Source organism: Chiloscyllium plagiosum, unplaced genomic scaffold (genome assembly GCF_037043375.1).
Source record: "Chiloscyllium plagiosum isolate Xiang-an unplaced genomic scaffold, Cpla_swu_hap1 HiC_scaffold_43, whole genome shotgun sequence".
NCBI classification, from domain to species: domain Eukaryota; kingdom Metazoa; phylum Chordata; class Chondrichthyes; order Orectolobiformes; family Hemiscylliidae; genus Chiloscyllium; species Chiloscyllium plagiosum.
Window position 1 is genome coordinate 18,094,437 of NW_028270181.1, and position 25,023 is coordinate 18,119,459.

General features: G+C 37.9%; 1 protein-coding gene across 2 annotated transcripts in view; it reads left to right on the plus strand.

Annotated features, from left to right (window-relative positions):
- kat6b (K(lysine) acetyltransferase 6B) overlaps positions 1-25,023 on the plus strand; it is a 216,197-nt gene that overhangs the window by 165,163 nt on the left and 26,011 nt on the right. For both annotated transcript variants that reach the window (XM_043678896.2, XM_043678897.2), the window contains exons 12-14: positions 15,553-15,646; positions 20,844-21,075; positions 23,775-23,934. In XM_043678896.2, coding sequence (XP_043534831.2) covers positions 15,553-15,646; positions 20,844-21,075; positions 23,775-23,934 — 486 coding nt within the window. The remainder of the gene's footprint in view (positions 1-15,552; positions 15,647-20,843; positions 21,076-23,774; positions 23,935-25,023) is intronic.

Below are 25,023 nucleotides of genomic sequence, written 5' to 3' on the forward strand. Positions count from 1 at the left end.
TGGAGGATAGTTTCAAACCTAATTTTTTGTGGCAATGATAATTTGGTTTTATCTTGTAAGGGTCAGGGTTTGTCCTGAAAAATGCTTCAAATTTTAAGTTGTGTTCAAAGTGAAAGAGAGATCTTTTTTAGACCGGAGGATCAAAGGAAAGTTTTACTCTGTTGAATGATCATAGGGATTGTACTAATACAATGTATGAGTAGTTAATTTGTTCAGTTGCAAAAAAGTTCACTTGATCAGCTGCTTCATCTTTGATTCAGTCATTCCACCTTATTCCCTGATTGTATATGTTTTTTAATAACTCCGTCTCTTCACCACCGCCATCATGATCTCATCTTCTTTTGTTTATATATTTTATTTGACTCTGTCTTCGTTGATATTCAGACTGCTTCTCATTAGTGTAGGCCCACAAGTTCGACTTCCTCCAACCGTGATAATTCAACTTACCAACTGGCACTGGGTGTACCCATGCCAGAATGTCAGATGTGATGACTCATTACTGGCCTCTTTGTATTGAACAAGTCAGATCCTTGACTGAATGGTGGCTTGATTAATCATATTTTATCGATTTAATAGGTGGTCATTTATTGAAATGCAAATATTCAATGCTGCAGATATGATTTTAACAACAAAATAAAAACTGTGCAAAAGAAATAAAGATAAAATAGAATGAACCAAGCTACTTACATATAATAGTTTTAAAGATTTCAAAGCACGTGGCAAAATACAATCCCATTTATCCAAATACTACCCCTTCACATCATCTCTATGACTTAACTGTTGCTCCAATTTGCAGTTTGTATTTAATAGCCTCTTCCTCAAATATTCTTAGACTGTCTCCGCACCAAATAATCCTTCTGCACGCTAAATGCTTCCACTGAGGTAATCTATTTATTAACAGTTCTAGCACTGCCTTACATATCGAACTTCCATCAAGACTCTGCAAACTGAAACCAAAGGTTTCCAAGCTATGGGTGTTTCCTTTATGCAAACAAAGAAAAATGCTTCTAGGTCCTTCTAACTGAAAACCTATTGCACTTCACTGTTTACATTGTGCCTATACAAATTCCCATGACACCCAGAAACTATTTCTGTCATACTTTTTTTTTAAAGGAAATCATGGTTCCAAAAAGCCTAACAAGCTAAATTGTTCAGCATCATCATAGACACAGACTAAAACCTTCATGCTACTAGTTCAAAATTGAAACTTGAAAATAAATGACATTAAAATGTATATAAATCACTCACCTTGCATGTCAAAACATAGGCTGTGCAGTTGGTTCCATGTTAGTTAACATTGCTTCGTAGTGCAGTGGATTGTAGTATAAACTCTGCATTTCATCTCCTCTGACTCATAGGTCAGATGAGAGCATTATTGTATAATTACCAGTTTTACAGCCTTTCAGTTTGGTCTCAATACACTTCACCATATGTGGATTGTACTGTGGTGTCTAACACTACACCACTTTTTAATGAACCCTATGCTCTCTATTCGAAAAATCTCTCAAGATGGGATGGAATAGTTTGTACTGATCCCAGTAACATTCTTTCTTTTACAATATAGTTAGAATTATTCAAATACATGGACTTTAATCCCTGAATTGACTATTAGTTATGTTGCACCAATTTTCTTCACAAGGTTGATAAAACTGCTAATATAAGTCCAAGCTACACTTGTGTCAATTTTACTGTGGTCCCTTGGTCTTCCTAATTTAGTAACCCATCCCCATTAAGTTATAGGAGCAAATTATTGCAGATGCTTGAATCTGTACTGAAAACAAAAAAAGCGCTGGAAATTACAGCAAGTCAGGCAGCATCCATGGAGACAGAACAAGCTAAAGTTTAGAATCTAGGTGACTCTTATTCAGAGCCCCACTCTGAAGAGTCTTCTAGATTTGAAACATTAGCTTGCTCTGTCTCCATAGAAGCTGCCTGACCCAGCGTGATTTCCAGCATTTTTTTGTTTTCAGTCCCCATTAAGTTGTGATGTTTGTTTCGTTAATCTGCTTAAAGCAGTACGTAATGCTGTGGTCTTTTCCAAGCACCACATGGTAATGCTGTGTCTAAAATATTCAACGCTGCAAGTGCCATCCTATGGTATACTTTACTATTACAGGATTGCTTATCAACACAAATCCATGCTTGAGTTCATCTGTCGGGACAAAGCAGGGGTTTTTTCCCCCAGAGTAGGTGTGGTAGCAGACTTGTTGGATGGTCTCGTTGCAATATGACATGTGGAAGCTCATCCTGGCATTAGAATCCAAAGCTTCAGAGGTTACCCAACCTTCAGCATCTTTTTAGTATATTGGTTACATTTTTTCACACCTAATATCTGATACTCCCCTAATTCCAGTGTCATATACTCCACATAGCTGTGCCAACTTCCACAGCCAGGAGGTGGTATCTATAGGGACATTCAGTGCATGTGTAGCTACTCATAATCACTATGATCGCTCAAGTGCAGTTGCTGTATCTCTGGTTCTGAGAATTCTTTGTCGGAACTTGTGTCCTCATGCTTGCCATGCATCAGCTTGTAAGATAATCTAAGCGCTTACCTTCAGTGGAGGTGAAATTGTTCAAGAACATTGGCAAAGCTCATTGGTGCATCCTGCAATATAATCCAGAAAACAGAAAATAATTGGGCTTCTAGTTGTTACCAGGTTCCTGGTTATTTAATTATACTCTCACCCCTTATACAATTGCAACTGGAACTAAATATTTCCCTATTCTCATCATTATCTTCTTTCATCCCTCCCACCATTCCTTATGAACTATTTCTCATGTTTATCCATAACAACTGTAGTGTTAGGCTCCTCCCCAATCCAGTTTTTCCTGATTGTATGGTACATTGGCTATGTTTACGTTCATATACCCTGTAACTAATTTGTTGAGCCCTGTAATATGCTATACTTAGTTCTTCAAGTGCACTTTAATTTTCATGACATCCAATGCATTGGACTCTCTTGTGTTTAGTGTGTCAATTGTTGAACTCTTCCAACTGTCACCACGCACTTCTGTCTTGAATTCTCTGTTTGGATGCTCAGATACATGTGTGTACCTGATTATCTGGTTATCCACACCTGTATTTCCCTGCTGAACATTTAGCTTTAACTACTGCAAGATCATTTGGTAATCCCGCTATCCTACAAGATTTCTAATTATGTTGTATATAATTTCCCCGGAGGTAATATATATCCTTGCCTGCTTCAGGTAATTGGATAATCTCACACTACTCCAAATTCATACCTACTGTCCCTACTATGTGTTGATTCACTATCTTTCTGTTTTAGGACTTTAGCTAATGTTACAAATTCTGCAATCTGACTTCAACTAACTTTTAAAATCATTATCTGGGACCAAATAATGTTCAGGGTAATCATTTTCTCCAAACTGCTCACTGGGTAATACAACTAACACAGGCACAAGTGGCTGAATGGCCCCTTTCTACGCAGAAACAGTTCTGTGATTCTGACATTGTTTGGCCACCGTTGTTAATTGTTTCATATCAGCAGTCTGTGAATCTCTGGGATCATGGGTTGCTGGGTTTTCAAGGAGTTGACCGCATTTGAATTCGTCTTTAACTTTGGTTTGAAAGTTTGAAACTTCATCCACGGTGGTGAGGTGTCAATGTGTTCCATCAGGAATGAGGAGCCTCATTCGTGATTTATGGCTTATGCACAAAACGTCAATTCTCCTGCTCCTCAGATGCTGCCTGATCTGCTGTGCTTTTCCAGCATCTGCAGTCCTCACTTCCCCCGTCTTTAAAGTCACACTGAAAATCTCTCTTGCCCAGTAATTTTAAATTTTCTTCAGCCCTGAAGCTTGCAAGATTTTGGATTAATCGTCTGGTCTCTCAATACTTCACGGTTTATATTTTTGTTTATCTTTGAATTTAGATCATCTCCAATGTTTCTTTCCAAATCCCAGTTAGCAACATCCAAAATTTAAAATAGATTCACCCTAGTCTTTAGTGAATGGCAGGCACAGTATCCTCAAATCTTTAAAAACTTGCTGCAGGTTTTATCAATCCAATCCTACTCAGAATGAATTACTCCAAACACTTCAAATCCTTCCCCTTTGATCCAAATCATAAAGTCACAATTCAAAATCCATTTATCTCTCTCACATGCATGTTTATAAAATAACGAGAAAAGCATAGCTTTGTTCAGAGACATTTCACGCACATAAACCATTCACTAGCTTGCAAAGTGTTACATAAATACTCCAGCAGACTTAAACACACACACAAGTCTGTTACTCTTTTTATCTTTTCTGACAGAATTCCAAACTGTTGTGAAGTTTTCAGTGTAATTTTACTGAACTTTTTCAGTGGAATGTATTTCTATCTCTGGTCTTGTTTCTGGACTCATCATTAATTTGCTTCTGCTTTTAGATATGTTTGCAGACTTTGTTGCCAGAGTCAAGTTAGTTATAGTTATCTTTCTTTTGCCAGCCATAAATTTAGTTACAATTTCCAAGTAATAAAAATTGGGTACCCAATTTAAGATATTAGCTTCTGACATGTTCTCTACATTTCCACTTTAGATACTCCTATTATAGTCGTTCTTCATCTTTAGCTCCTGCCCTAGGGTGATTCTGATCTCTATCACGCAACAGCTCCGATCCCCTGTTGATTTTCGACTCGCCTATCGCCCAACAACTTCAATATTACCATTCTGACTTGGGAATACGCTGTGGTTACTTCATTGTTGTTGGGTCAAAATCCTGCAATTCCCACTCTAAGGCCATTGTGGGTCTACCAACAGCATATGGACTGTAGCAGTTTAAGAAGTCAGCTCACCACCATCTTCTCAAGTGCAGCTAGGGATGGGCAGTAAATGCTGGCCAGCCAGCAACACTCACATCCCAAGAGTGAATTTAAAAAAAACTACCCAGACAACACTTACCTGTTATGGCTGTTTAGCATGACTCCTCTCAAATCGTCACTACTCCTGGAGCTCAGTTTGATCACTTGGCACTCAAATCACCAGCCAGTGGTTCTTTGATACACTTTAATTGCCAGTCCTGCAACTGTAAGGACGCTTCCTGAGCAAAATAAAGATAACCCGTTTTTCTGTCTCCTCACTTCCTCAGTCCTTATATGGTATGTCCCAGCCACGTCCCCACATGTAAAAGTGAGGGCTTGCCCCAGTACCCAAAATTACCTCAAACGTCGAATGTTTTGTCCAAAAGGAGTGAGCTTTATTTGATGCAAGAAATTCTACTCTCACGAATGATTGAAGGTGTTCTATCAGTACAATGTTTGGGTAGTCAATTTATACAATTCTAAAAATTCTAAAGAAACTGACCACCCTAATCACACTTTCCATTTCCATTGCTGATCTAGTCTCTTTTTTAATTACATTTATTGTATTATCTTTCCCAAGTTCTCAAGTTTTACAGCTTGGTTTTATGCAAGTATTCCATGATCTCTATGCCTGCAAATGTGGATGCAGCTAAATCTGTGTATTCAATTTCTCTATATCCATTAGATATTTTGATTCTAGAGTTTGTTATTACTTGGAAATTATTTGGTAAAAACACTCTTGGGGCAAGATAATAACATATTGGATTTGTGTTAATGTGTTGATTGTTGAATTGACTGTTCACTATTATACTTTGAATCCAAAAAAAAATGCTTTTGGCAGCTTCAAAGTGAACTGTCAATTGCAATATGGCGACTGACATTAATTGAAAATCTACAAATCCATTATGAAGTGTTTATTCCACTTTCAAGAGCAAAATATTGAATTGATGAAATGCAGAATGCTGGTTTGATTTTCTTTTTATTTGAATGACTGATTTGCATATGAGATTCACAATTAAATGTTTATTGTGCTTTTTTTAGTCCCCTGCATATGGAATTAGTTTTGTATTCATGTTTTCCGAGTTTCAGAGTGAACGATTAAATTCATTTAGTGTTCAGTTATGGAGAGGATAGTTAATTTGCACTGGTGATTGAGTCAGAGTATGGATTCACTTTCCTTCAGGACCACTTGATTAATTATGGAAGAGTTGACGCTAAGGAGATATAAAAGAAAGTAAAAATTGTTAATAAGCAGTATGGACAATGTCATTGTATTCGCAATGATTTCCTTAATTGAGTGAACATTTATTCACACTAGCATCCACTTTTTCACCTTTCTTTATCTAGTGCTGAAACATTGTTTTTTCTGGTAAATTCAAGTACCCTAGGCAATGTTTTGTTCAGAATTGCATAACTGTACGTGATTTATTCAGAAATGTTTTAACCTACAGGATCTCACCACAGGGTAATCAGGAGTGGATTTACTTACCTTTTCAAACCTAACTCAGTTATGCATAACTGCCAGATTATCTACGTGAATAATCGGTAATAAATATATCACCATATGTATGGATATATCTAAATTCAAGCTTTAAATCTTTCTTCAACCTTTATAGTGACGCTTTCACAATCCTGTTTTTGGCCTTGTTATGGTACTGGTCTTTTAGTTCTTTCCCAATTTCCTTCAATTTTTATATATGAATTCTATTCCCATATGCAATGTTCTAGATTTTTGATTGTTATAACTACAAAACTTTCCACATTTATTGTCATTGCACCCCTGAAACTGTCAGTAACTCCTGGAGTTCATAAATATAGTTGAAGTGGTAGATGTCACTGGGCAGGGGACACTCTGCACACAGACGGCCACTGAACCATAAGTTGACCATTTGACACCCAAGATGGCCATCGGACCACAATATGGAGAGAGAGAGCAGAGCAAACACAGATATTGCCTGGGGCCACCAGAATGCCAGCACAATACACTCACATCCTAGTTGATTAGTTTAAGACGGGTGGGGGAAGAGAATACATATGAGTAGTGTATAATGTCCGCTGAAATGTCTGGGTCCAGGCAACACCTTTGGTAGAAATGCTAACAATTTAATATGGACTCAATACAAAGTGCTAATAGTCAGGGCTGCAGTAATTGTCCTTCTCAGGAAGAACAATTAGCACCCATTACTACAACAATGGACTTCCACGCAGACATTGAAACTGACAATGTCTGCGCTGAAACTGACAATGACCACGCTGAAACTAACAAAGGCTGCACTGGAACTGACATTGACTGCATTGAAATTATCAATAATTCTGCAATGTTGACAACAAATAAACTATGTTACAAAGACAATAACCTCATCACTGACCTATTATATCACAAAATGTATTAAAGTATGTTGATATGCGCTCCGGGTTGAGAGAGGACTCGCAGCTGACCACTGTGCTGTTGGAGTCTTTCTCTCCCCGGAGCTCCGGTATTTCCTTGTACAATAAACACTGTCGTTGAACCCCGACTGTGACTCCAAGGCTGGTGATTTTCCCCACAACATAATAAAACCTGGAAATACAAAATCCAGTTGTCAGTGATTTTATCCTTCTCCATAAGATTTGCAGGTTCCATAGGAAGCAATGTTGAGCTCTCCCTTGATGAAACAGCACTGAGCAAATGAGTAGTTCCCTTTTTATGCTTGATATCACTGTATAGTCTCCCAAAAGGTTGTGTTGTTAATGAGGTCTAGCATGATTTTAACAGCATGCCAAATCAGAACAAGAACTTCTCTAATTGTGAAAACAGTAATTTTTCATTTATGTAATGAAAAGGAAATGCATTATGATCAATCTGTTTTAAAAAGTGCAGTTTAATTTATATTTCAGCTTTTTATATGTATATTCTAAGCTTTGGTATGCTGTTTCTAAAATTATAAAGACCTTGATCAGATGGGCCAATGGGCCGAGGTGTGGCAGATGGAGTTTAACTTAAATAAATATGAGGTGTTGCATTTTGATAGGGCATATCAGGGCAGGACTTATACACTTAATGGTAGGGTCCGTGGGAGTGTTGCCGAACAAAGAGACCTTTAGTTGCTGGTTCATAGTTCTTTGAAAGCGGAATTGCAGGTAGACATTGTAATGAAGAAGTGTTTGGTATACTTGCCTTTATTGGTCAGTACAATAATGATAGGAATTGGGAGGTCATGTAGCTGCAGGACATTGGTTAGGCCACTTTTGGAAGACTGTATTCACTTCCTGCTTACAGGCAAGATGTTGTGAAACTTGAAAGGGTTCAGAAAATATTTACAAGAATGTTGCCAGGGTTGGAGGGTTTGAGATATATGGAGAGGCTAAATAGGCTGGGGCTATTTTACTTTACTATTTTAGGCTGGTTCTTATAATTTTAGAAACAGCAAAACAAAGCTTATAGAAGTTTATAAAGTCATGAGGGGCATCTATAGGGTCAAGATTTTTTTTCCCAGGGTAGGGGAGTCCAAAACTAGAGGGCATAGGTTTAAACTGAGAGGAGAATGATATAAAAGGGACCTAAGGGGCAACTTTTTCATGCAGAGGTGCATGTATGAAATGAGCTACCAGAAAAGGTGGTGGAGGCTGATACAATTACAACATTTAAAAGTCATCTGGATGGGTGTATAAATAGGAAGGGTTGAGAGGGATATGGGCCAAATGCTGTCAAATAGGACTAGATTAATTTGGGATATCTGGTTGACGTGGACAAGTTGGACTGAAGGGTCTTTTTCCATGATGTACAGGTCTTTGACTCGAAGTAGAATTGTATTTTTCTTCCTGATTTGCTGTGCGAGAATTCTTCACTGGGATTGGCTGCTTATTTTGTTAAATTATATTTCAGTTGCTGGATACCTGGAGAGTCCCTTTCCTTGGCTCCTGATTCAAATTAGTGTTGAAAAAGGCAAAATACACTGCAGAAATTGCTCGGTCTTTGGAGAATTTGTGTCAAGGTCAGCTGATCATGCTGTTGCTTTTGTTGACTGCAGAAATCCAGGTGTTTAATTGACTCTGATAACATGGTGCAATTTAATAGTCGTTTATAATAATTCAGGTAGTAGATTGCTTCTGATGGGAGATTGTGCTGCACTCTCAGAGGAAGACTCAACTGTGTTGATTTACCATAGTGACAGTGTAGAACATGTTCAAGAAGGGTCAGAAACAAAATGTTGCAAAACCTAATGGGCACCGATCTTCAAATAAATGACTGACTGTCAAGTCCATAAGTTTTTTAAATCTCATGAAAACACTCCTATTTACTTATACATCATATTAAAAATAATGGAAGGGAGTTAGGTGGAATTGATGAGGAAGAGGAAGCAGCATTGACGAAAGCTGATCATATTCTGTACTTGGGATCTGATGCAGATAATAAAGGCAGTTTGAAAGCTCAAAAAGGCAGAATAACCTTTAACAAAAAGAGTATTTTAAATTTAAATTGGGAAACTATCAGAAATATACTAAGAGATGCATTTTTATTGCATTATTTAACACTTAATTCATGGCTGAGTTTACATAACCAGTAAGGAGAAAAATATTCTAAGGGAAGGATAGACTAAACATGGCTAACCAAGGAAGTTAAGGAGAACTTCCAGATGAAGTGGTGAATGTGGTACAGTTACAATGTTTAAAAGACATTTGGATAAGTATGTGAATAAGAAATGTTGGAGAGATATGGGTCAAGCACAGGCAGGAGGGACTAGTTTAGTTTGGGAGTATGATCAACACAGACTGGTTGGACTGAAGGGTCTGCTTCAGTGCTATATAACTCCATGACTTCATAACCTCTACATATCGCAACTTGTATTTGCAGGGGTATGACAAACTTCTGAGTTTAATGTTCCTGTGGCAGTCACCTTATAACCATTACATTGAGGTGGCTGGAACAATGTACTTTTGACTCCGGTTGTATTGCAACTGCTTTCATGTGCAATTTTTAGATTGTTACTTTTTGTAGTTTTTTTGTGCGCAGATGTGACAAGTCAATCTGAAACCAACTATTACAAGGTTAGTTGTAGAAAATTGTAGGCAAGCCTATTATTTAATTTGGAAACTTCAATGTAGGAATATGAAGTAAGTTTTGATGTTGCCACATCCTCCTCCAACTGTAACCAGCCTATAAACTTTATCAAACAATTGCGATTTAATATGCTTGGAAAATTCAGAACTCATCCTTACTGCAATTTTAAAAAAACTTAAATTTGAAATGGCTTATGTTGATGTGTTTCAAGTTATGATACTTAAAATAAATATTGCCTACTTTGCTAAGAATTAGAAATATTAGAATTCAAGAAGATTTGCTTAGAGCCCAAAAGAAACACAAAATTTTTAAATATCATGGAACCTTTTGAAGAATTGAAGAAACTTGAATGAACCTAGTTTGATCATACTGCTGCATATGGAATCTTACAGCATAGAATCAGACCCTTTGGTCCAACCAGTCCATGCCAACTGTAGTCCCAATCTAAACTAGTCCCACCTGCCTGTACATGGCCCATATCCCTCCAAACATTTCTCTTTCATGTGTGCATCTGAATGTCTTATGAACACGCTATAGTGAAAAAGGCTTCTCCTTATAATTCAAACTCTCCATTCCTGGCAATATCCTGGTAAATCTTTTCTGAATCCTCACCACCTTAATAATATCCTCCCTATAACAGGATGGTCAGAACTAGAGAAAGTACTATGGAAGAGTCCTCACCAATATCTTGTTGAACCTCAACATAACGTCCCAACTGCTGTTCTCAAAGGTCTGATCATGAAGGCAAGCGTGCTAAACACCTTAACCACCCTATTTAATGTGACATAAACTTCTAAGAATTATGTACCTGAACCTTTAGGTGTATCTGTTCTAAAACACTACCCATGGCCCTACTTTTAATTGTACAAATCCTGCTCTTGTTTGTTTTACTAAAGTACAATGCCTTGTATTTATCCAAATTAATCTAAATCTGCCACTCTTCAGCTCATTGACCCAATTGATCAAGAACTCTTTGTAATTTTAGATTACACCAGTTGGAAACTTGCTAACTGTCTTATGCTGCCTACATTACTGTGGACCCTGTTCTACCTTTTTAATTCAATTCAGAGGACTTGATAATATAGGTGGTGAGAAGCTGAGCCTTGGCTAGCGAGTCTAGAAGAAGAGTACATGGTTTTGAGATAAAGGATTAGCAATTCAGAACTGAGGTGAAAGGGTGAGCATGTTTGAGTCTTATGGTTTTCTGATGATCCTGTTTATTATACTCTTATAATCTTTTCCTAATGCAAGTAGTCCAGACCACTTTAAAACAATGCAATTTGTGGTAATTGTTTTGAAAGTCTGAGTACAGTATGTGTATAGCCAAGCTGTCATTTAACATCTTGAGAGGACATGAAAGCTCCTATGCCGCTATTACAAAGAAGAGTGTTTCAGTGTGCAGCCAATACATAATCCTTCTAACGAAGTTACAAAAGCAGATCATCTCGTCATTGTTTTATTACTATTTATGGAACTTGGCTCAGTGTGTAAATTAATTGCATCTGTATTCCTCCATTATTACGCTGACTGACCTCATAATTTCTTTAATGGTTATAAAGTACTTTGGGATCTCCAGAGGTAGTGAAAAAACTAAGCAAGTTTTTTCTTCTTTCTTTACCAAAATGCCGCATATTTAAGATTACTACTGAAATTGATGAAAAATATGAAGTTTTAATCCTGGTTCCAGAAAATAGAATAGAATAGAAATTTATTGTTGTGTATTTTTACATGAAAATTACAGTGAAAAGCTTTGGAAGTCACCCCACCACGGTGCCTACATCAATGATAGAAGTCAAAAATAATTAAGTAATTTAAAAAGAGGATAATGTATCAACACATAATATCCTTCATTTGTAGAATTCTTAACCACTGATTAAAAATCACATCTTTCAGAGCCAGCACTGCAACTGCACTGGTAATAATTCAAAATAAGGATCAACTTTGAAAAACCTTTGGTTAAAATTTTAATTTGATACCATTGCAGAACTTTCGAGATTTGAATAGGGCTGTGAAAAATAACCTGTTTTTCATGCAGCAGTACTGCTGAAAATGTGAATTGGATTTAAATCTCATTGCTTGCGCTGAAATATACTATACGCTCTTCTGGGCCTGAGGCTACAGTTGTAATGCAGTTTCTTACATGGAAAATTGTCATTTTGATTGTTGTTATTTTAGCTAGTTTGACTGAATTGATTGTATACTCATGGATCTCCATTATTTCATTTAACGCGAGGACAATGCACAATATTTCTGTTTAAGATGATACCAGAACGAAATGCTGTCCTATATTTGGAGCACCTCTTTCTTTCCCATCAGAGAAATTCCAAATTGGAATGCCAACTAGTTTTCATGTAATTCAGCGAAGTGTTGGGACCCTCTGGGTAAAAAGCCCAATGAGGGGAAAAAACTTGAATTTATATAGTGCCTTTCATGACCTTCAGGCACTTCAAAGAGCTTTGCAAGTGATTTTTAATATTCCCACTGTTGTGGTTCTGTTCGCCGAGCTGGGAATTTGTGTTGCAGACGTTTTGTCCCCTGTCTAGGTGACATCCTCAGTGCTTTGGAGCCTCCTGTGAAGCGCTTCTGTGATGTTTCCTCCGGCATTTATAGTGGTTTGTCTCCTCCGCTTCTGGTTGTCAGTTCCAGCTGCAGTGGTCGATATATTGGGTCCAGGTCGATGTGTTTGTTGATAGAATCTGTGGATGAGTGCCATGCCTCTAGGAATTCCCTGGCTGTTCTCTGTTTCGCTTGTCCTATAATAGTAGTGTTGTCCCAGTCGCACTCATGTTGCTTGTCATCTGCGTGTGTGGCTACTAAGGATAGCTGGTCATGTCGTTTCGTGGCTAGTTGGTGTTCATGGATACGGATCGTTAGCTGTCTTCCTGTTTGTCCTATGTAGTGTTTTGTGCACTCCTTGCATGGGATTTTGTACACCACGTTGGTTTTGCTCATGCTGGGTATCGGGTCCTTTGTCCTGGTGAGTTGTTGTCTGAGAGTGGCTGTTGGTTTGTGTGCTGTTATGAGTCCTAGTGGTCGTAGTAGTCTGGCTGTCAATTCAGAAATGTTCTTGATGTATGGTAACGTGGCTAGTCCTTTTGGTTGTGGCATGTCCTCATTCCGTTGTCTTTCCCTTAGGCATCTGTTGGTGAAATTGCAGGGGTATCCGTTTTTGGCAAATATGTTGTGGAGGTGATGTTCTTCCTCTTTTTGCAGTTCTGGTGTGCTGCAGTGTGTTTGGCCCTTTTGAACAGTGTTCTTCTCACAAACTTTGAAGTATTCCCACTGTTCAGGAAATGCAGAAACCAATTTGCATAAATTGGAGAATGGTTGTGTTGTAGTAATAACACTGGGTTAGCAACCCAGAGGCCCAAATTAATGCTGTGGAGATGAAACTATTGCAGCCCAGGGAAGTATAATTTCAATTAATAAATAATGATCATGAGGTGACCAGAGTGTCATGAAGTCCTATCTAATTCACTGATCTCCTTTTGGATGAAGAATGGCTGTGCACTCTGAAGTGAGCTTGTTTCAATCTGCTATAGGAAAAGAAGCACTGTGGATCTACCTTCCGCACATGGACGGTGCATCACCACCGTTTCTTGATCAACAATGAATGTTGCTGTAGCCAGCATTTCTCACATTAAGACCAACAAACAACTAAACTATGTGATCTGATAATCTGCTTTTTTTAGTAATATTGGTTGGAGAATTATTATTGTTTGGGACACTAAGGAAAATTCCACTCTTCCTCTTCAATTAGTTTTAATAGGATGTTTTACATCACCTGGAAAAGGAGAGAGAGTCTTGATTTAATATTTCTACTAGAAAACAAAATATCAGATAGACTTAAAGGTAAGAATGAACCACTGAACCAAGGCTGATCATCTGCATGGATACTGGTAAAAATATCATATTAACAATATCAAATAATATTCCATTTTAGCAGAGAATTCGGTGCAGGGTAATTTCAACAATATTACTTTGGTGGACAAAAAACGCATTTTATTGAAGCTTTTTATGTGGCACTCATTAGGAAATTTGCAAGAATACTCATGTACAGAGGGAACATACTTACTGAATAAGAAGAGAATGCTGATTGGTTGGCAAGTGGACTTTGGGAACAAGTTTGACAGCTGACCATCTGTTATCATCTAACTAGTGCATTTTCCGGGCCAATACTTCTATTAATTAGAGTCTACTTGCTTTCTACTCATCACTTTTTACATTCAATATTAAATATTGTTCCCTTTTTACATTTGCATTCTTGTGATTGTCCAGATGAGTGCAAGACAAGAAGCTTTGACAAAATGTGTCCTTTTTTGCAATATTCAAGCTGTGTACGAGCAACCAATTATTACATTAGATAACATGTTACCAATTTCTATCTCGAAGAGTGTGGTGCTGGAAAAGCACGACCGGTCACGCAGTAGCTGAAGAGCAGGAGATTTGACACTTCGGGCATAAGCCCTTCATCGGAATTGTGCCCAGAACATCAACTTTCCTGCTCTTTGGATGCTGCCTGACTGGCTGTACTTTTCTAGCACCATACTCTTCAACTCTGATCTCCAGCATTTGCAGTCCTCACTTTCTCCTAGCCAACTTCTATCAGAAATGATTCACTTTATTAACATTGTGCTGTAAAATTTGAAAACTGTTTAGCTTTAATAGGAAGCAAATACAGTATACCTCCTCCTTGCTTTGTAATATTATCCTTCATAAGCCATGCATATCAAATCATAAAGAAACATTATCCATCTTTAGCTGCAGCATTTTTGTAAAACTTAATTATTTTCCTTTCCTCGTTGAGGTAATTTTCTAAGTTTTTTTTTAAACTGGTTCATGTGTAATTTCAGACTGGCAGGTTGCCTTGTTTAATTGTCTGAATTTGACTCTTGCTATAATAATGCCTGAAGGTAGCAAAGCTGGGTATCATGCATTGCAACAAGAGGGTTGTGTGTTAAAGGGCTAGGGATTTCTAGTGATTTTCCTGTGGATAGGGTGGCTTTATTCATACCATGTGGAAATTAATTTAATTTGGAAATGAAAACTGCACATAAAGGTACGTAATCTTTCCTTCCACCATTTGATGCAGGTGCAACAAAGTCTTAATTTGGGTCAGTCTAATGAAGTGGAATGCAATTCATGTAACACTACAGTTCTTAATTCTCTGCTGTGTATTGATTATATGTAAAACATATTAAATAGGTTTTACATTTTAAATCATTTTGCTGCTCTGTGTTTAAAATCTGCTTATTCCGAGAGCAGCACAATATTTATACTTTAAATTGATCCCATAAACATCCGACGTTCATTTGTATTATATATTCATGTTATGTTTCTTCACAAAATATAATCCATTAAAAAATTTTAAATATAAAGTGTGCCAGAGGTGCATTTCAGAGGGCGCTGCTATGCACATCAGGCTTTTCTGAGTAGTCTGATCTTAGATTGTTATATTGAAAGATTAAGTTGAATGGATTTTATGACATGGATAAACCTTGTGCATTAACAATTTGCCAAATAACAAAGATGACAACTAGGGTTTGATTGAAAACCACAGTAACAGATTGTGATGTGTCATTGTTATTAACAATCGGTGTTTGCCTAGATTAGCGTGACATTTTGCAAGGACAGTGGTAGGTGACATGTGTTGTCTGCATCAGCATCATCACTGACAAACTAGGTCTATTTCTCCTTCCCTCAGGAAAAGCTTTGCCAACAGAAGTACAATGTATCCTGCATAATGATTATGCCCCAGTACCAAAGACAAGGCTTTGGAAGGTTCCTGATTGATTTCAGTAAGTGCTCTGTTTTGTTTGAAACCATGTTTCAGTGATCCTTGTCAGGGAATTGGGGTGTTCTTGAAAGTAATGGGCTACTGAAATTGGTAAATGCATGCATTTTAATCTTGATATGACTGCTTTGATTTGTGCATCATTAAGTAATAGAATATTGTCACTTATTTTAGGGCTTGATACTCAGTCAAGTATGAAATTTTACCCTTCTGATTCCTCTCAGCTTGAATAAAGAATACAACTGTCAGAGCATATGCCAGCACACAAAGCCAGTAGGCTGAAACAAATTGTTAAAGGTTGAAATGAAACAGAGTGCAGTCAGTTTAATCAGTATGTACTGTAGATCAAACAGTTGGGTACAAGAAACCTGTAAAATATTTCAAAAGCTTTTGCAAATATAATAATTATGTTTCAGCAATAGGAAACTAAATGAAGCACAGATGATGCATTTTGAAAATTACTTTTGATGCTTTTAAGAAATGTGCATTGATTGCCTTTGAAATCTCTGTGGAAGAATAGAACGTCCCTTGCATTATACACAAAGCATTCTCAAGTTCTGTAAGATTGAAAAAATGGTATTAAAAATATATGTTGGCCATCTTCCCAAGCTGCCTGATCTGTGTCCTAGGAACACATAACTTAGCATGCAAATATGTATGGCCATTACAAAGTAATAGGGAGTGAAAAACAACTTGTGACCTAAGATCTTCTGTTATGAACTCCTGGGTTATTCTCATGGGCTTCTGAAGGGCTGCAGGAGGTCACAAAACATTTGGATAGAAACATTCCAACTCTGACCTTTTCATTGCTGTCACTTGACTTGCAACCAAGCAGAATCTATCTCTTAGAATATCAGCTTGGTAATGAGACTAGAAAGATTAACTGTTTATATCATATCATGCATGAAATAAACTAATATGAACTCTCGGATTTTGGTTTGTACAATAAATCTGAACTATTTTCCCGAAATATAACCCTAAGTTACAGTTGGAAGAGCCTAGCGTTTTGTGAGAGATTTGCTCTAGTCAAGCTTTTCCTACCTTTTTGCAGAATTTGGTATTCTTGTAACTGTGTCTATGAAGGCTTACGACATTGTCCTGGGATGTGAGATCTCTGACAGAAAATTTAAAAATCTAATTGTAATATATTATTTTCTAATTACAGTAATAAGTCTGGTATAAAAAGCTCCTTTGTTCTACATATTTGTTTCAAATTTATAATAGGAGTACTGGCCTTATAATGCTTTGGGTAAATTATGGATCAACTTGTCAGTTGGTTATATTTTATTTTTTGTGTGACCTTTTTCTTAAATATTGGCAGAATTATGTTTAATCTTTGTATAATAGCACTTTACAAAAGACTATCATCTGAGCTTTGATACAGCATTAATGAATTGTATATTTATATGTATACCGTGCATTGTAACATAAGTTGATGTAAGTACAATTATATTTGCTCAAGGGAAGAGTGATTTGGCACTGCAGAAATTAATGCATTATTTTGTTTACTTTAATAGAAATATTGACAGGTTCCTAAAGTATACTTCCTCTATGAACAACTACTTGCATTTCTGTACACTTTAATAAAGCTGCTTCTAAAAAAAAAATACAGGTTTCAAAAAATAACAAATTTCAATTCTTTTAACCTAAAATGAAGGTCACAATTCCAAGTCAGTCAGTGTAGCTAATTGTTTCTTCTCAGAAATAGACATTTCAGAGCATAATCAGGCTAATATCTCTTGAATTAATGCAGTCGGATTTTAAATGGTCACAAAATTTGTTAGCATTTCATTGTTTGCTCACTATTCTTTCAATTTCTGCTTGCTAACAGTTGCAGTATTGTCTTGTTCATTATCTTAGTTCTGTTTATCCTCTAACAACTTACTGAGTTCACAATATGATCAGAAATGTTTCTATTCTGAATCTACTACTTGCTCTGCTCCCCATCCCCAAAATATATTTTCGTTCCCACAACAATATTTCTACCTCGTTCCATACTATAATGCCCTACATCATTTTCTATTCTGATAATGGAAGAAGAACATAAAGACAGTAAATTAACATATAAAGGAGAGTAAAAATGTTTACAATAAAGGATTATGGTTAGATAAACAAAGTGAATCAAGTACAAAGAGAAAGTTAAATTAAAAGCAGGCTTCTCTAGTATTTCCCAAAACCCACAACCTTCAAGAATAGAAAGCATGTTCATGTGAAGAGCACCATCTTCAAGTTCTCCTTCCTAGTAAGACACCTTGATTTGATTTAGACCTATGCTGCCATATCTTATATGCCACAGAGTCAAAATCCTAGAATATCTAACCTGACATCATTAATTAGTACCTCCACCATACAGACTGCATTGATTCAGGGGTGGCTCACCTGCATTAACTAAGGGTAACTAAAGATACACAAAAAGTGGTGGTCTTGTCAGCAACAGCCGCATCCAGAAAATAAATTTTAAAAATCACCTAGTTTCTCCTTAGTGAGAAAAGTTTCCAATTTTCCTATTTCTGTTCTAAAATAGATAACTTTGCATCCCTCCTCATTGAACTCTTATAGTTTTGCTCACTAGCAATCTATACTGTTTTGCAGTTTTCTGCTCTTCTCCAGATTTTATGATGCCTAGACTTGGTAGCATCTGGAAAGTTGGATAGAGAGCCTGACTCCTTCGACCAGTTTGTTTATATCCTTATTTTATTCTCTTGTTACCTCCTACATTCAAAATATTTTGAAGTTTTTAAAAGTGTTCTATTACTTTGCAATTTATGTAGGCATTGATGTAGATACAAGGTTAGTCAGTGGAAGCTACTAATGATTATTTCTTGCATTTTCCAAATGGTGACAGATGCCAATTTCCAATAATTGTCGAGAATGGGTTTTTATTAATTGTAATGTACAGGCAGGTCCTTTGTCTCTTACACAGTGAGCTATCTAAAAAGATTAAGTCATGCCTGATGGTAAAGTTATGAGCTACTTATGAATCTCTAAATTATAGTGAACATCTTCCAGCAAATTTCTTTTAGTTTCCTTTAAAATAATCGTGTCTGTGTATCTCACTGCTTCCTCTTGCCCACTCCTGCTGGGCTAATTCACTTACAGCAATAATTAATAGTAAGAGCACCTTCAATTCTCCTTCCTCATCCCCCACATTGACTCATTGCAATCTTTCCTCTAGTTGATATCATTGATCACTGCTGTTCACAAATTATAGACAATAGGTGCAGGAGTAGGCCATTCTGCCTTTCGAGCAGAACCACCATTCCTTATGATCATGGCTGATCATCCTCAATCAGTATCCTCTTCCTACCTTATCCCCGTAATCTTTGATTCTACTATCCTTAAGAGCTCTATCCAACTCTTTCTTGAAAGTATCCAGAGACTTGGCCTCCACAGCCTTCTGGGGCAGAGCATTCCATACACCCACCACTCTCTGGGTGAGAAGTTTCTCCTCCACTCTGTTCTAAATGGCCTATCCCTTATTTTTAAACTGTGTCCTCTGGTTTGGGACTCAGCGGAAACATGCTTCCTGCCTCCAGAGTGTCCAGTCCTTTAATAATCATATACGTCTCAATCAGATCCCCTCTCAGCCTTCTAAACTCAAGCTATACAAGCCCAGTCGCTCCAATCTTTCAGCGTAAGATAGTCCCACCATTCCAGGAAATAACCTCATGAACCTACGCTGCACTCCCTCAAGTGATTAAAAGCCAGCGAATGATCAGCCATCAGGCTAAATAATGACTATGTATAGTTCATAGTAAAACTGGAAGTACATTGTGTGTTCTACAGAAGAATGTGCACTTGTCAAACAAGGTTAGATCTTATGGAATACAGGAAGAACTAACCATTTGGATACAGAACCGACTCAAAGGTAGAAGACAGGATGGTGGTGGAGGGTTGTTTTTCAGACTGGAGGCCTGTGACCAGTGAAGTGCCACAAGGATCGGTGCTGGGTCCACTACTTTTCATCATTTATATAAATGATTTGGATGCGAGCATAAGAGGTATAGTTTGGATGACACCAAAATTGGAGGTGTAGTGGGCAGCGAAGAAGGTTACCTCAGATTACAGTGGGATCTTGATCAGATCGGCCAATGGGCTGAGAAGTGGCAGATGGAGTTTAATTCAGATAAATGCGAGGTGCTGCATTTTGGGAAAACAATTCTTAGCAGGACTTATACACTTAATGGTAAGGTCCTAGGGAGTGTTGCTGAACAAAGAGACCTTGGAGTGCAGGTTCATAGCTCCTTGAAAGTGGAGTCGCAGGTAGATAGGATAGTGAAGAAGGTGTTTGGTATGTTTTTCTTTATTGGTCAGAGTATTGAGTACAGGAGTTGGGAGGTCATGTTGTGGCTGTACAGGGCATTGATTAGGCCACTGTTGGAATATTGCGTGCAATTCTGGTCTCCTTCCTATCGGAAAGATGTTGTGAACATTGAATGGCTTCAGAAAAGATTTCTGTTGCCAGTGTTGGAGGATTTGAGCTATCGGGAGAGGTTGAACAGTCTGGGGCTGTTTTCCCTGAAGCCTCGGAGGCTGAGGGGTGACCTTATAGAGGTTTATAAAATCATGAGGGGCATGGATAGAATAAATAGACCAAGTCTTTTCCCTGGGGTGGGGGAGTCCAAAACTAGAGGGCATAGGTTTAGGGTGAGAAGGGAAAGATGTAAAAGAGACCTAAGGGGCAACATTTTCACGAAGAGGGTGGTACATGTATGAAATGAGCTGCCAGAGGAAGTAGTGGGAGCTAGTACAATTGCAACATTTAAGAGGCGTCTGGATGGGTATATGAATAGGAAGGGTTTGGAGGGGTATGAGCTGGGTGCTGGCAGGTGGGACTAGATTGGGTTGGGATATCTGGTCGGCATGGATGAGTTGGACTGAAGGTTCTGTTTCCGTGCTGTACATCTCTATGACTCTAAGTAATTCTGTTTCTTATTTTTAAAAAAAATTTTCTCAACACTTTTTTGGACCTGCAACATTCTGCTGGACAGGAGCCCAAAGACTTAGTCATTTCATGAAGGTGTCAAATCCAACATATGGTATAACAAACAATGTAACAATATAACATGGCCTGTGTAGGTTACCTCAAACTGAAAAAAGTAATGTGAGTTCATCCACTACATGGATCGAAATAACAAAATAGATTAAATGTTCTCGTTTCTCTGTACTTTTTAACAGCATTTTCTCTGATCTGTATATAGGCTACTTACTTTCAAGGCAGGAAGGACAGGCAGGTTCACCTGAAAAGCCCCTGTCTGACCTAGGACGGCTTTCATACCTGGCGTACTGGAAGAGTGTAATACTAGAATACCTACAGCGGCATCAGGACAAGCATATCAGTATAAAGGGTATTAGCAGAGAAACGGGGATGTGCCCACATGACATTGCAATGACCCTGCAGCAGCTAAAGATGATTGACAAGCGACATTGCAAGTAAGTATCATGTGTAAAGTATAAAGCCAAGACATTAGTTTTGACAAACTATGCATAATTGTATCAATTTGCTAGAATCATTTTTAGGTCCATCAATTGATCTCATTCCTATGAATTACTTGCTGTTCAGTGGTGTACCTCTTGGTAAATGCTGTAACCTCAATTACGTATCAAATGAACTGACATTTTACATTTTTACTGATGAAATTTTCAACAGCCAATTTTAGTGTTTTGAACAATTACTCAAAATTTCATAATGTAAAAATTAACCTCAGTGAGTCCTAACAAATTTACTTACAGGATGCTTTATAATATCTGGTACCTTAAGCCTCAAGCCAGGCAAACAACATGGCAAAAAAAAAGCGTAGCCTGAGTGCAGTATAAAAGCATTGTCTGTGAAGTCTGTTGAAGTGTTTCAGTAGGAATTGACAAAGTAATTACTCCACATACCTAATAATGTGACTCTTCTGTAGCAATTAGGTATTCCAGGTGAACTTTTATAACCTAATATGCAAGTTCTTCATATTTGATGGAGTTCTGATGAAATGCCGTCAACATGGAGCATTAGTTGTGTTTCTGTCTCCATAGATGCTGGCTGACCATCTGAGTGTTCCTAGCAATTTCTATTTTAATTACTTTGTGATAATGCTGTGGTTCCGTTCGCCGAGCTGGAAGTTTTTGTTGCAAACGTTTCGTCCCTTGTCTAGGTGACATCCTCAGTGCTTGGGAGCCTCCTGTGAAGCGCTTCTGTGGTGTTTCCTCCAGCATTTATAGTGGCCTGTCCCTGCCGCTTCCGGTTGTCAGTTTCAGCTGTCCGCTGTAGTGGCCGGTATATTGGGTCCAGGTCTATGTGTTTGTTGATGGAGTTTGAGGATTAGTGCCAACCTTCTAGGAATTCCCTGGCTGTTCTTTGTTTCGCTTGCCCTATAATGGTAGTGTTGTCCCAGTCAAATTCATGTTGCTTGTCGTCTGCGTGTGTGGCTACTAGGGGTAGCTGGTCATGTCGTTTCGTGGCTTGTTGATGTTCGTGGATGCGGATCGTTAGCTGTCTTCCTGTATGTCCTATATCGTGTTTTGTGCAGTCCTTGCATGGGATTTTGTACACTACGTTAGTTTTGCTCATGCTGGGTATCGGGTCCTTAGTTTTGGTGAGTTGTTGTCTGAGAGTGGCTGTTGGTTTGTGTGCTGTTATAAGTCCTAGTGGTCGCAGTAGTCTGGCTGTCATTTCAGAGATGTTCTTGACGTATGGTAGTGTGGCTAGTCCTTTGGGTTGCGGCATGTCCTCATTCTGTTGTCTCTCCCTTAGGCATCTGTTGATGAAATTGCGAGGATATCCGTTTTTTGCGAATACCTTGCATAGGTGTTCCTCTTCCTCTTTTTGCAGTTCTGGTGTGCTGCAGTGTGTTGTGGCCCTTTTGAACAGTGTCTTGATGCAACTTCGTTTGTGTGTATTGGGGTGGTTGCTTTCATAGTTCAGGACTTGGTCTGTGTGTGTGGCTTTCCTGTGTACCTTAGTGGTGAATTCTCCATTTGGTGTTCTCTGTACCCTCACGTCTAGGAATGGGAGTTGGTTGTCCTTTTCTTCCTCTCTCGTGAATCGGATTCCTGTGAGTGTGGAGTTGATGATCCGGTGTGTATTCTCTATTTCCGTGTTTTTAATGATTACAAAGGTGTCATCAACGTATCTGACCCAGAGTTTGGGTTGAATTTGTGGTAAGACTGTTTGTTCTAACCTTTGCATTACTGCTTCTGCTATGAGTCCCGAGATTGGTGAGCCCATGGGTGTTCCGTTGATTTGTTCGTATATCCAGTTGTTGAATGTGAAGTGTGTTGTGAGGCACAAGTCCAGTAGTTTAAGTATGCCGTCTTTGTTGATGGGTTCAACGTCCTGTTGTCTGTTATGTCTGTTCAGCAAGTTGGCTATTGTTTCTCTGGCTAGGGCTTTGTCAATAGACGTGAACAGTGCCGTTACATCGAATGAGACCATGGCCCAAGAACTGAGGATGTCACCTAGACAGGGGACGAAACATTTGCAACAAAAACTTCCAGCTCGGCGAACAGAACCACAGCAACGAGCACCCGAGCTACAAATCTTCTCACAAACTTTGAACTTTGTGATAATGTTCATCCATTATTGTAAAATTACATTTCAAATATAAAGTAATTTTTGGTTACAATAGTTCATCATAGGATTAACTGGTTACCTTTAAAGAAAACTTATTTCACAGAACTTCCGACAGTGCAAGGTCATGGTATTGCAATCTCAGTATTTCAAGCATATAAGAGAAACCCAGTAGTTTTAGCTAGGGAGGGGAACCGAATTCTGAAGAAGTCATTGGATTTGAAACGTTAACTTTGTTTCTCTCTCCACAGATGCTGCCAGACTTGCTGAGTTTCTCCAGCATTTTCTGTTTTTGCTTCAGATTTCAGTACGCATGGTATTTTGCTTTTGTAAAAGAATGTTCATTTTTTGCATATGAGCTAAGGAATGTGAAATAATGTAATTACCTGTCATTCTGATTACTATTTTGAGAATAAAGTGAAATTTTCAATACTAGTATTTCTTGTTACAAAAAGAAGTCCTTCATCAGATAACACATGTGCTGGCAGCATAAATGAGACAAGTATTTGGTGAATCCTTTGAAGAATCAACAAAACCAGCAACAATAACACAAACTAAATATACCTTTGTTTTGTAGATTTGTTATAATTCGAAGGCACAAACTGATTCAGGAGCATGTAGGAAAGTTGCATTCCAATCCGCGTGTTAATGAAGTGGACCAAGAAAGCCTGCGGTGGACTCCATTGGTAGTGTCCAGTGCTGCTGTTTCAGAAGAGGAACTAGAGGCTGAAAAAGAGGTAATTGTTTTTAACAGTTTGGGTATTTTCACTGAAATGGATTTGGTTGCTCCTCTTGTTTCGTTCTATTTTGAACAATTTTAACTAACTTTTTCTTCGGAATTTTCAATTACCATATTAAAAAGGGTTGCTTGACTGCTTTAATATTCTGCAGCAGAATATATTTTTAGTAAAATCCATGTGAATAATATTTTGGCAACAGTGGGCTATCATGAATATTAAATATATGGTTGAGCATGGTATCAAGGTCTGGATGCAGACACGAAGAGGTCAGTAAAAGCAGAAAACACTGAAAATATTCACTAGGTCAGGCAACATCTGAGGGAAGAAAGCAGAATTAAAGTGGGGCCCTAAATTGCAGGTCAATAATTCATCAAAAATGTAGCAATGTTCCTTGTTCGATTGGACCAGGGGAATCCAATGTCCTAAGATCTTATCTTCATCCAGGAAACCAGAATAACTGACTTCACATGTCAAAAATTCAAAGGTAGAATTTAAAAACAAACAGGTTAGTGGCTAGCCCGAGCAATTGTAATGTAGAGAAGGAGAAAGCAAGATTTCTGGATTGAACAAATCCCACTTGCCGTCTAATGTTGAGACTCTTCCCCTAGAGCTTGTATGATAAAAGCAGATGTCCCATGAAAGAGAATTTCTCTACTGTATGTTGAAATCGTAGACAATCCAAGTATCATGAAAGTAAACCTGGTTTGAGATCACTGTATTCCTACCTGGTTTCCATTATTTTTGTGGGTAAAGGACACATTATACAAATTTATTCATTGATCACTATTTTCATGTACTCCTCCAAGGAAAGCAAGATTATTATATTAAAAGTTCAGTTGTGTCTCACACTTGTAGATGTTTGACAGTCGCTTAAATTGTTCTCAAGACCAAACTGTTTGATATATAAGTAATGTTTAAAAGATTGTCAAAATTCAGCAGAATGACCAAACATTTGCCATGTCTACAAGAATATCTGCCTGTTGTTAGCAAAATGGATTTCAAAGACTTCAGGGAATGTTCATTCACCAAAGGTATGATCCTTTTAATGAGATGTGAAATCGAGTTCCCCTGATGTATGTTGGTTCA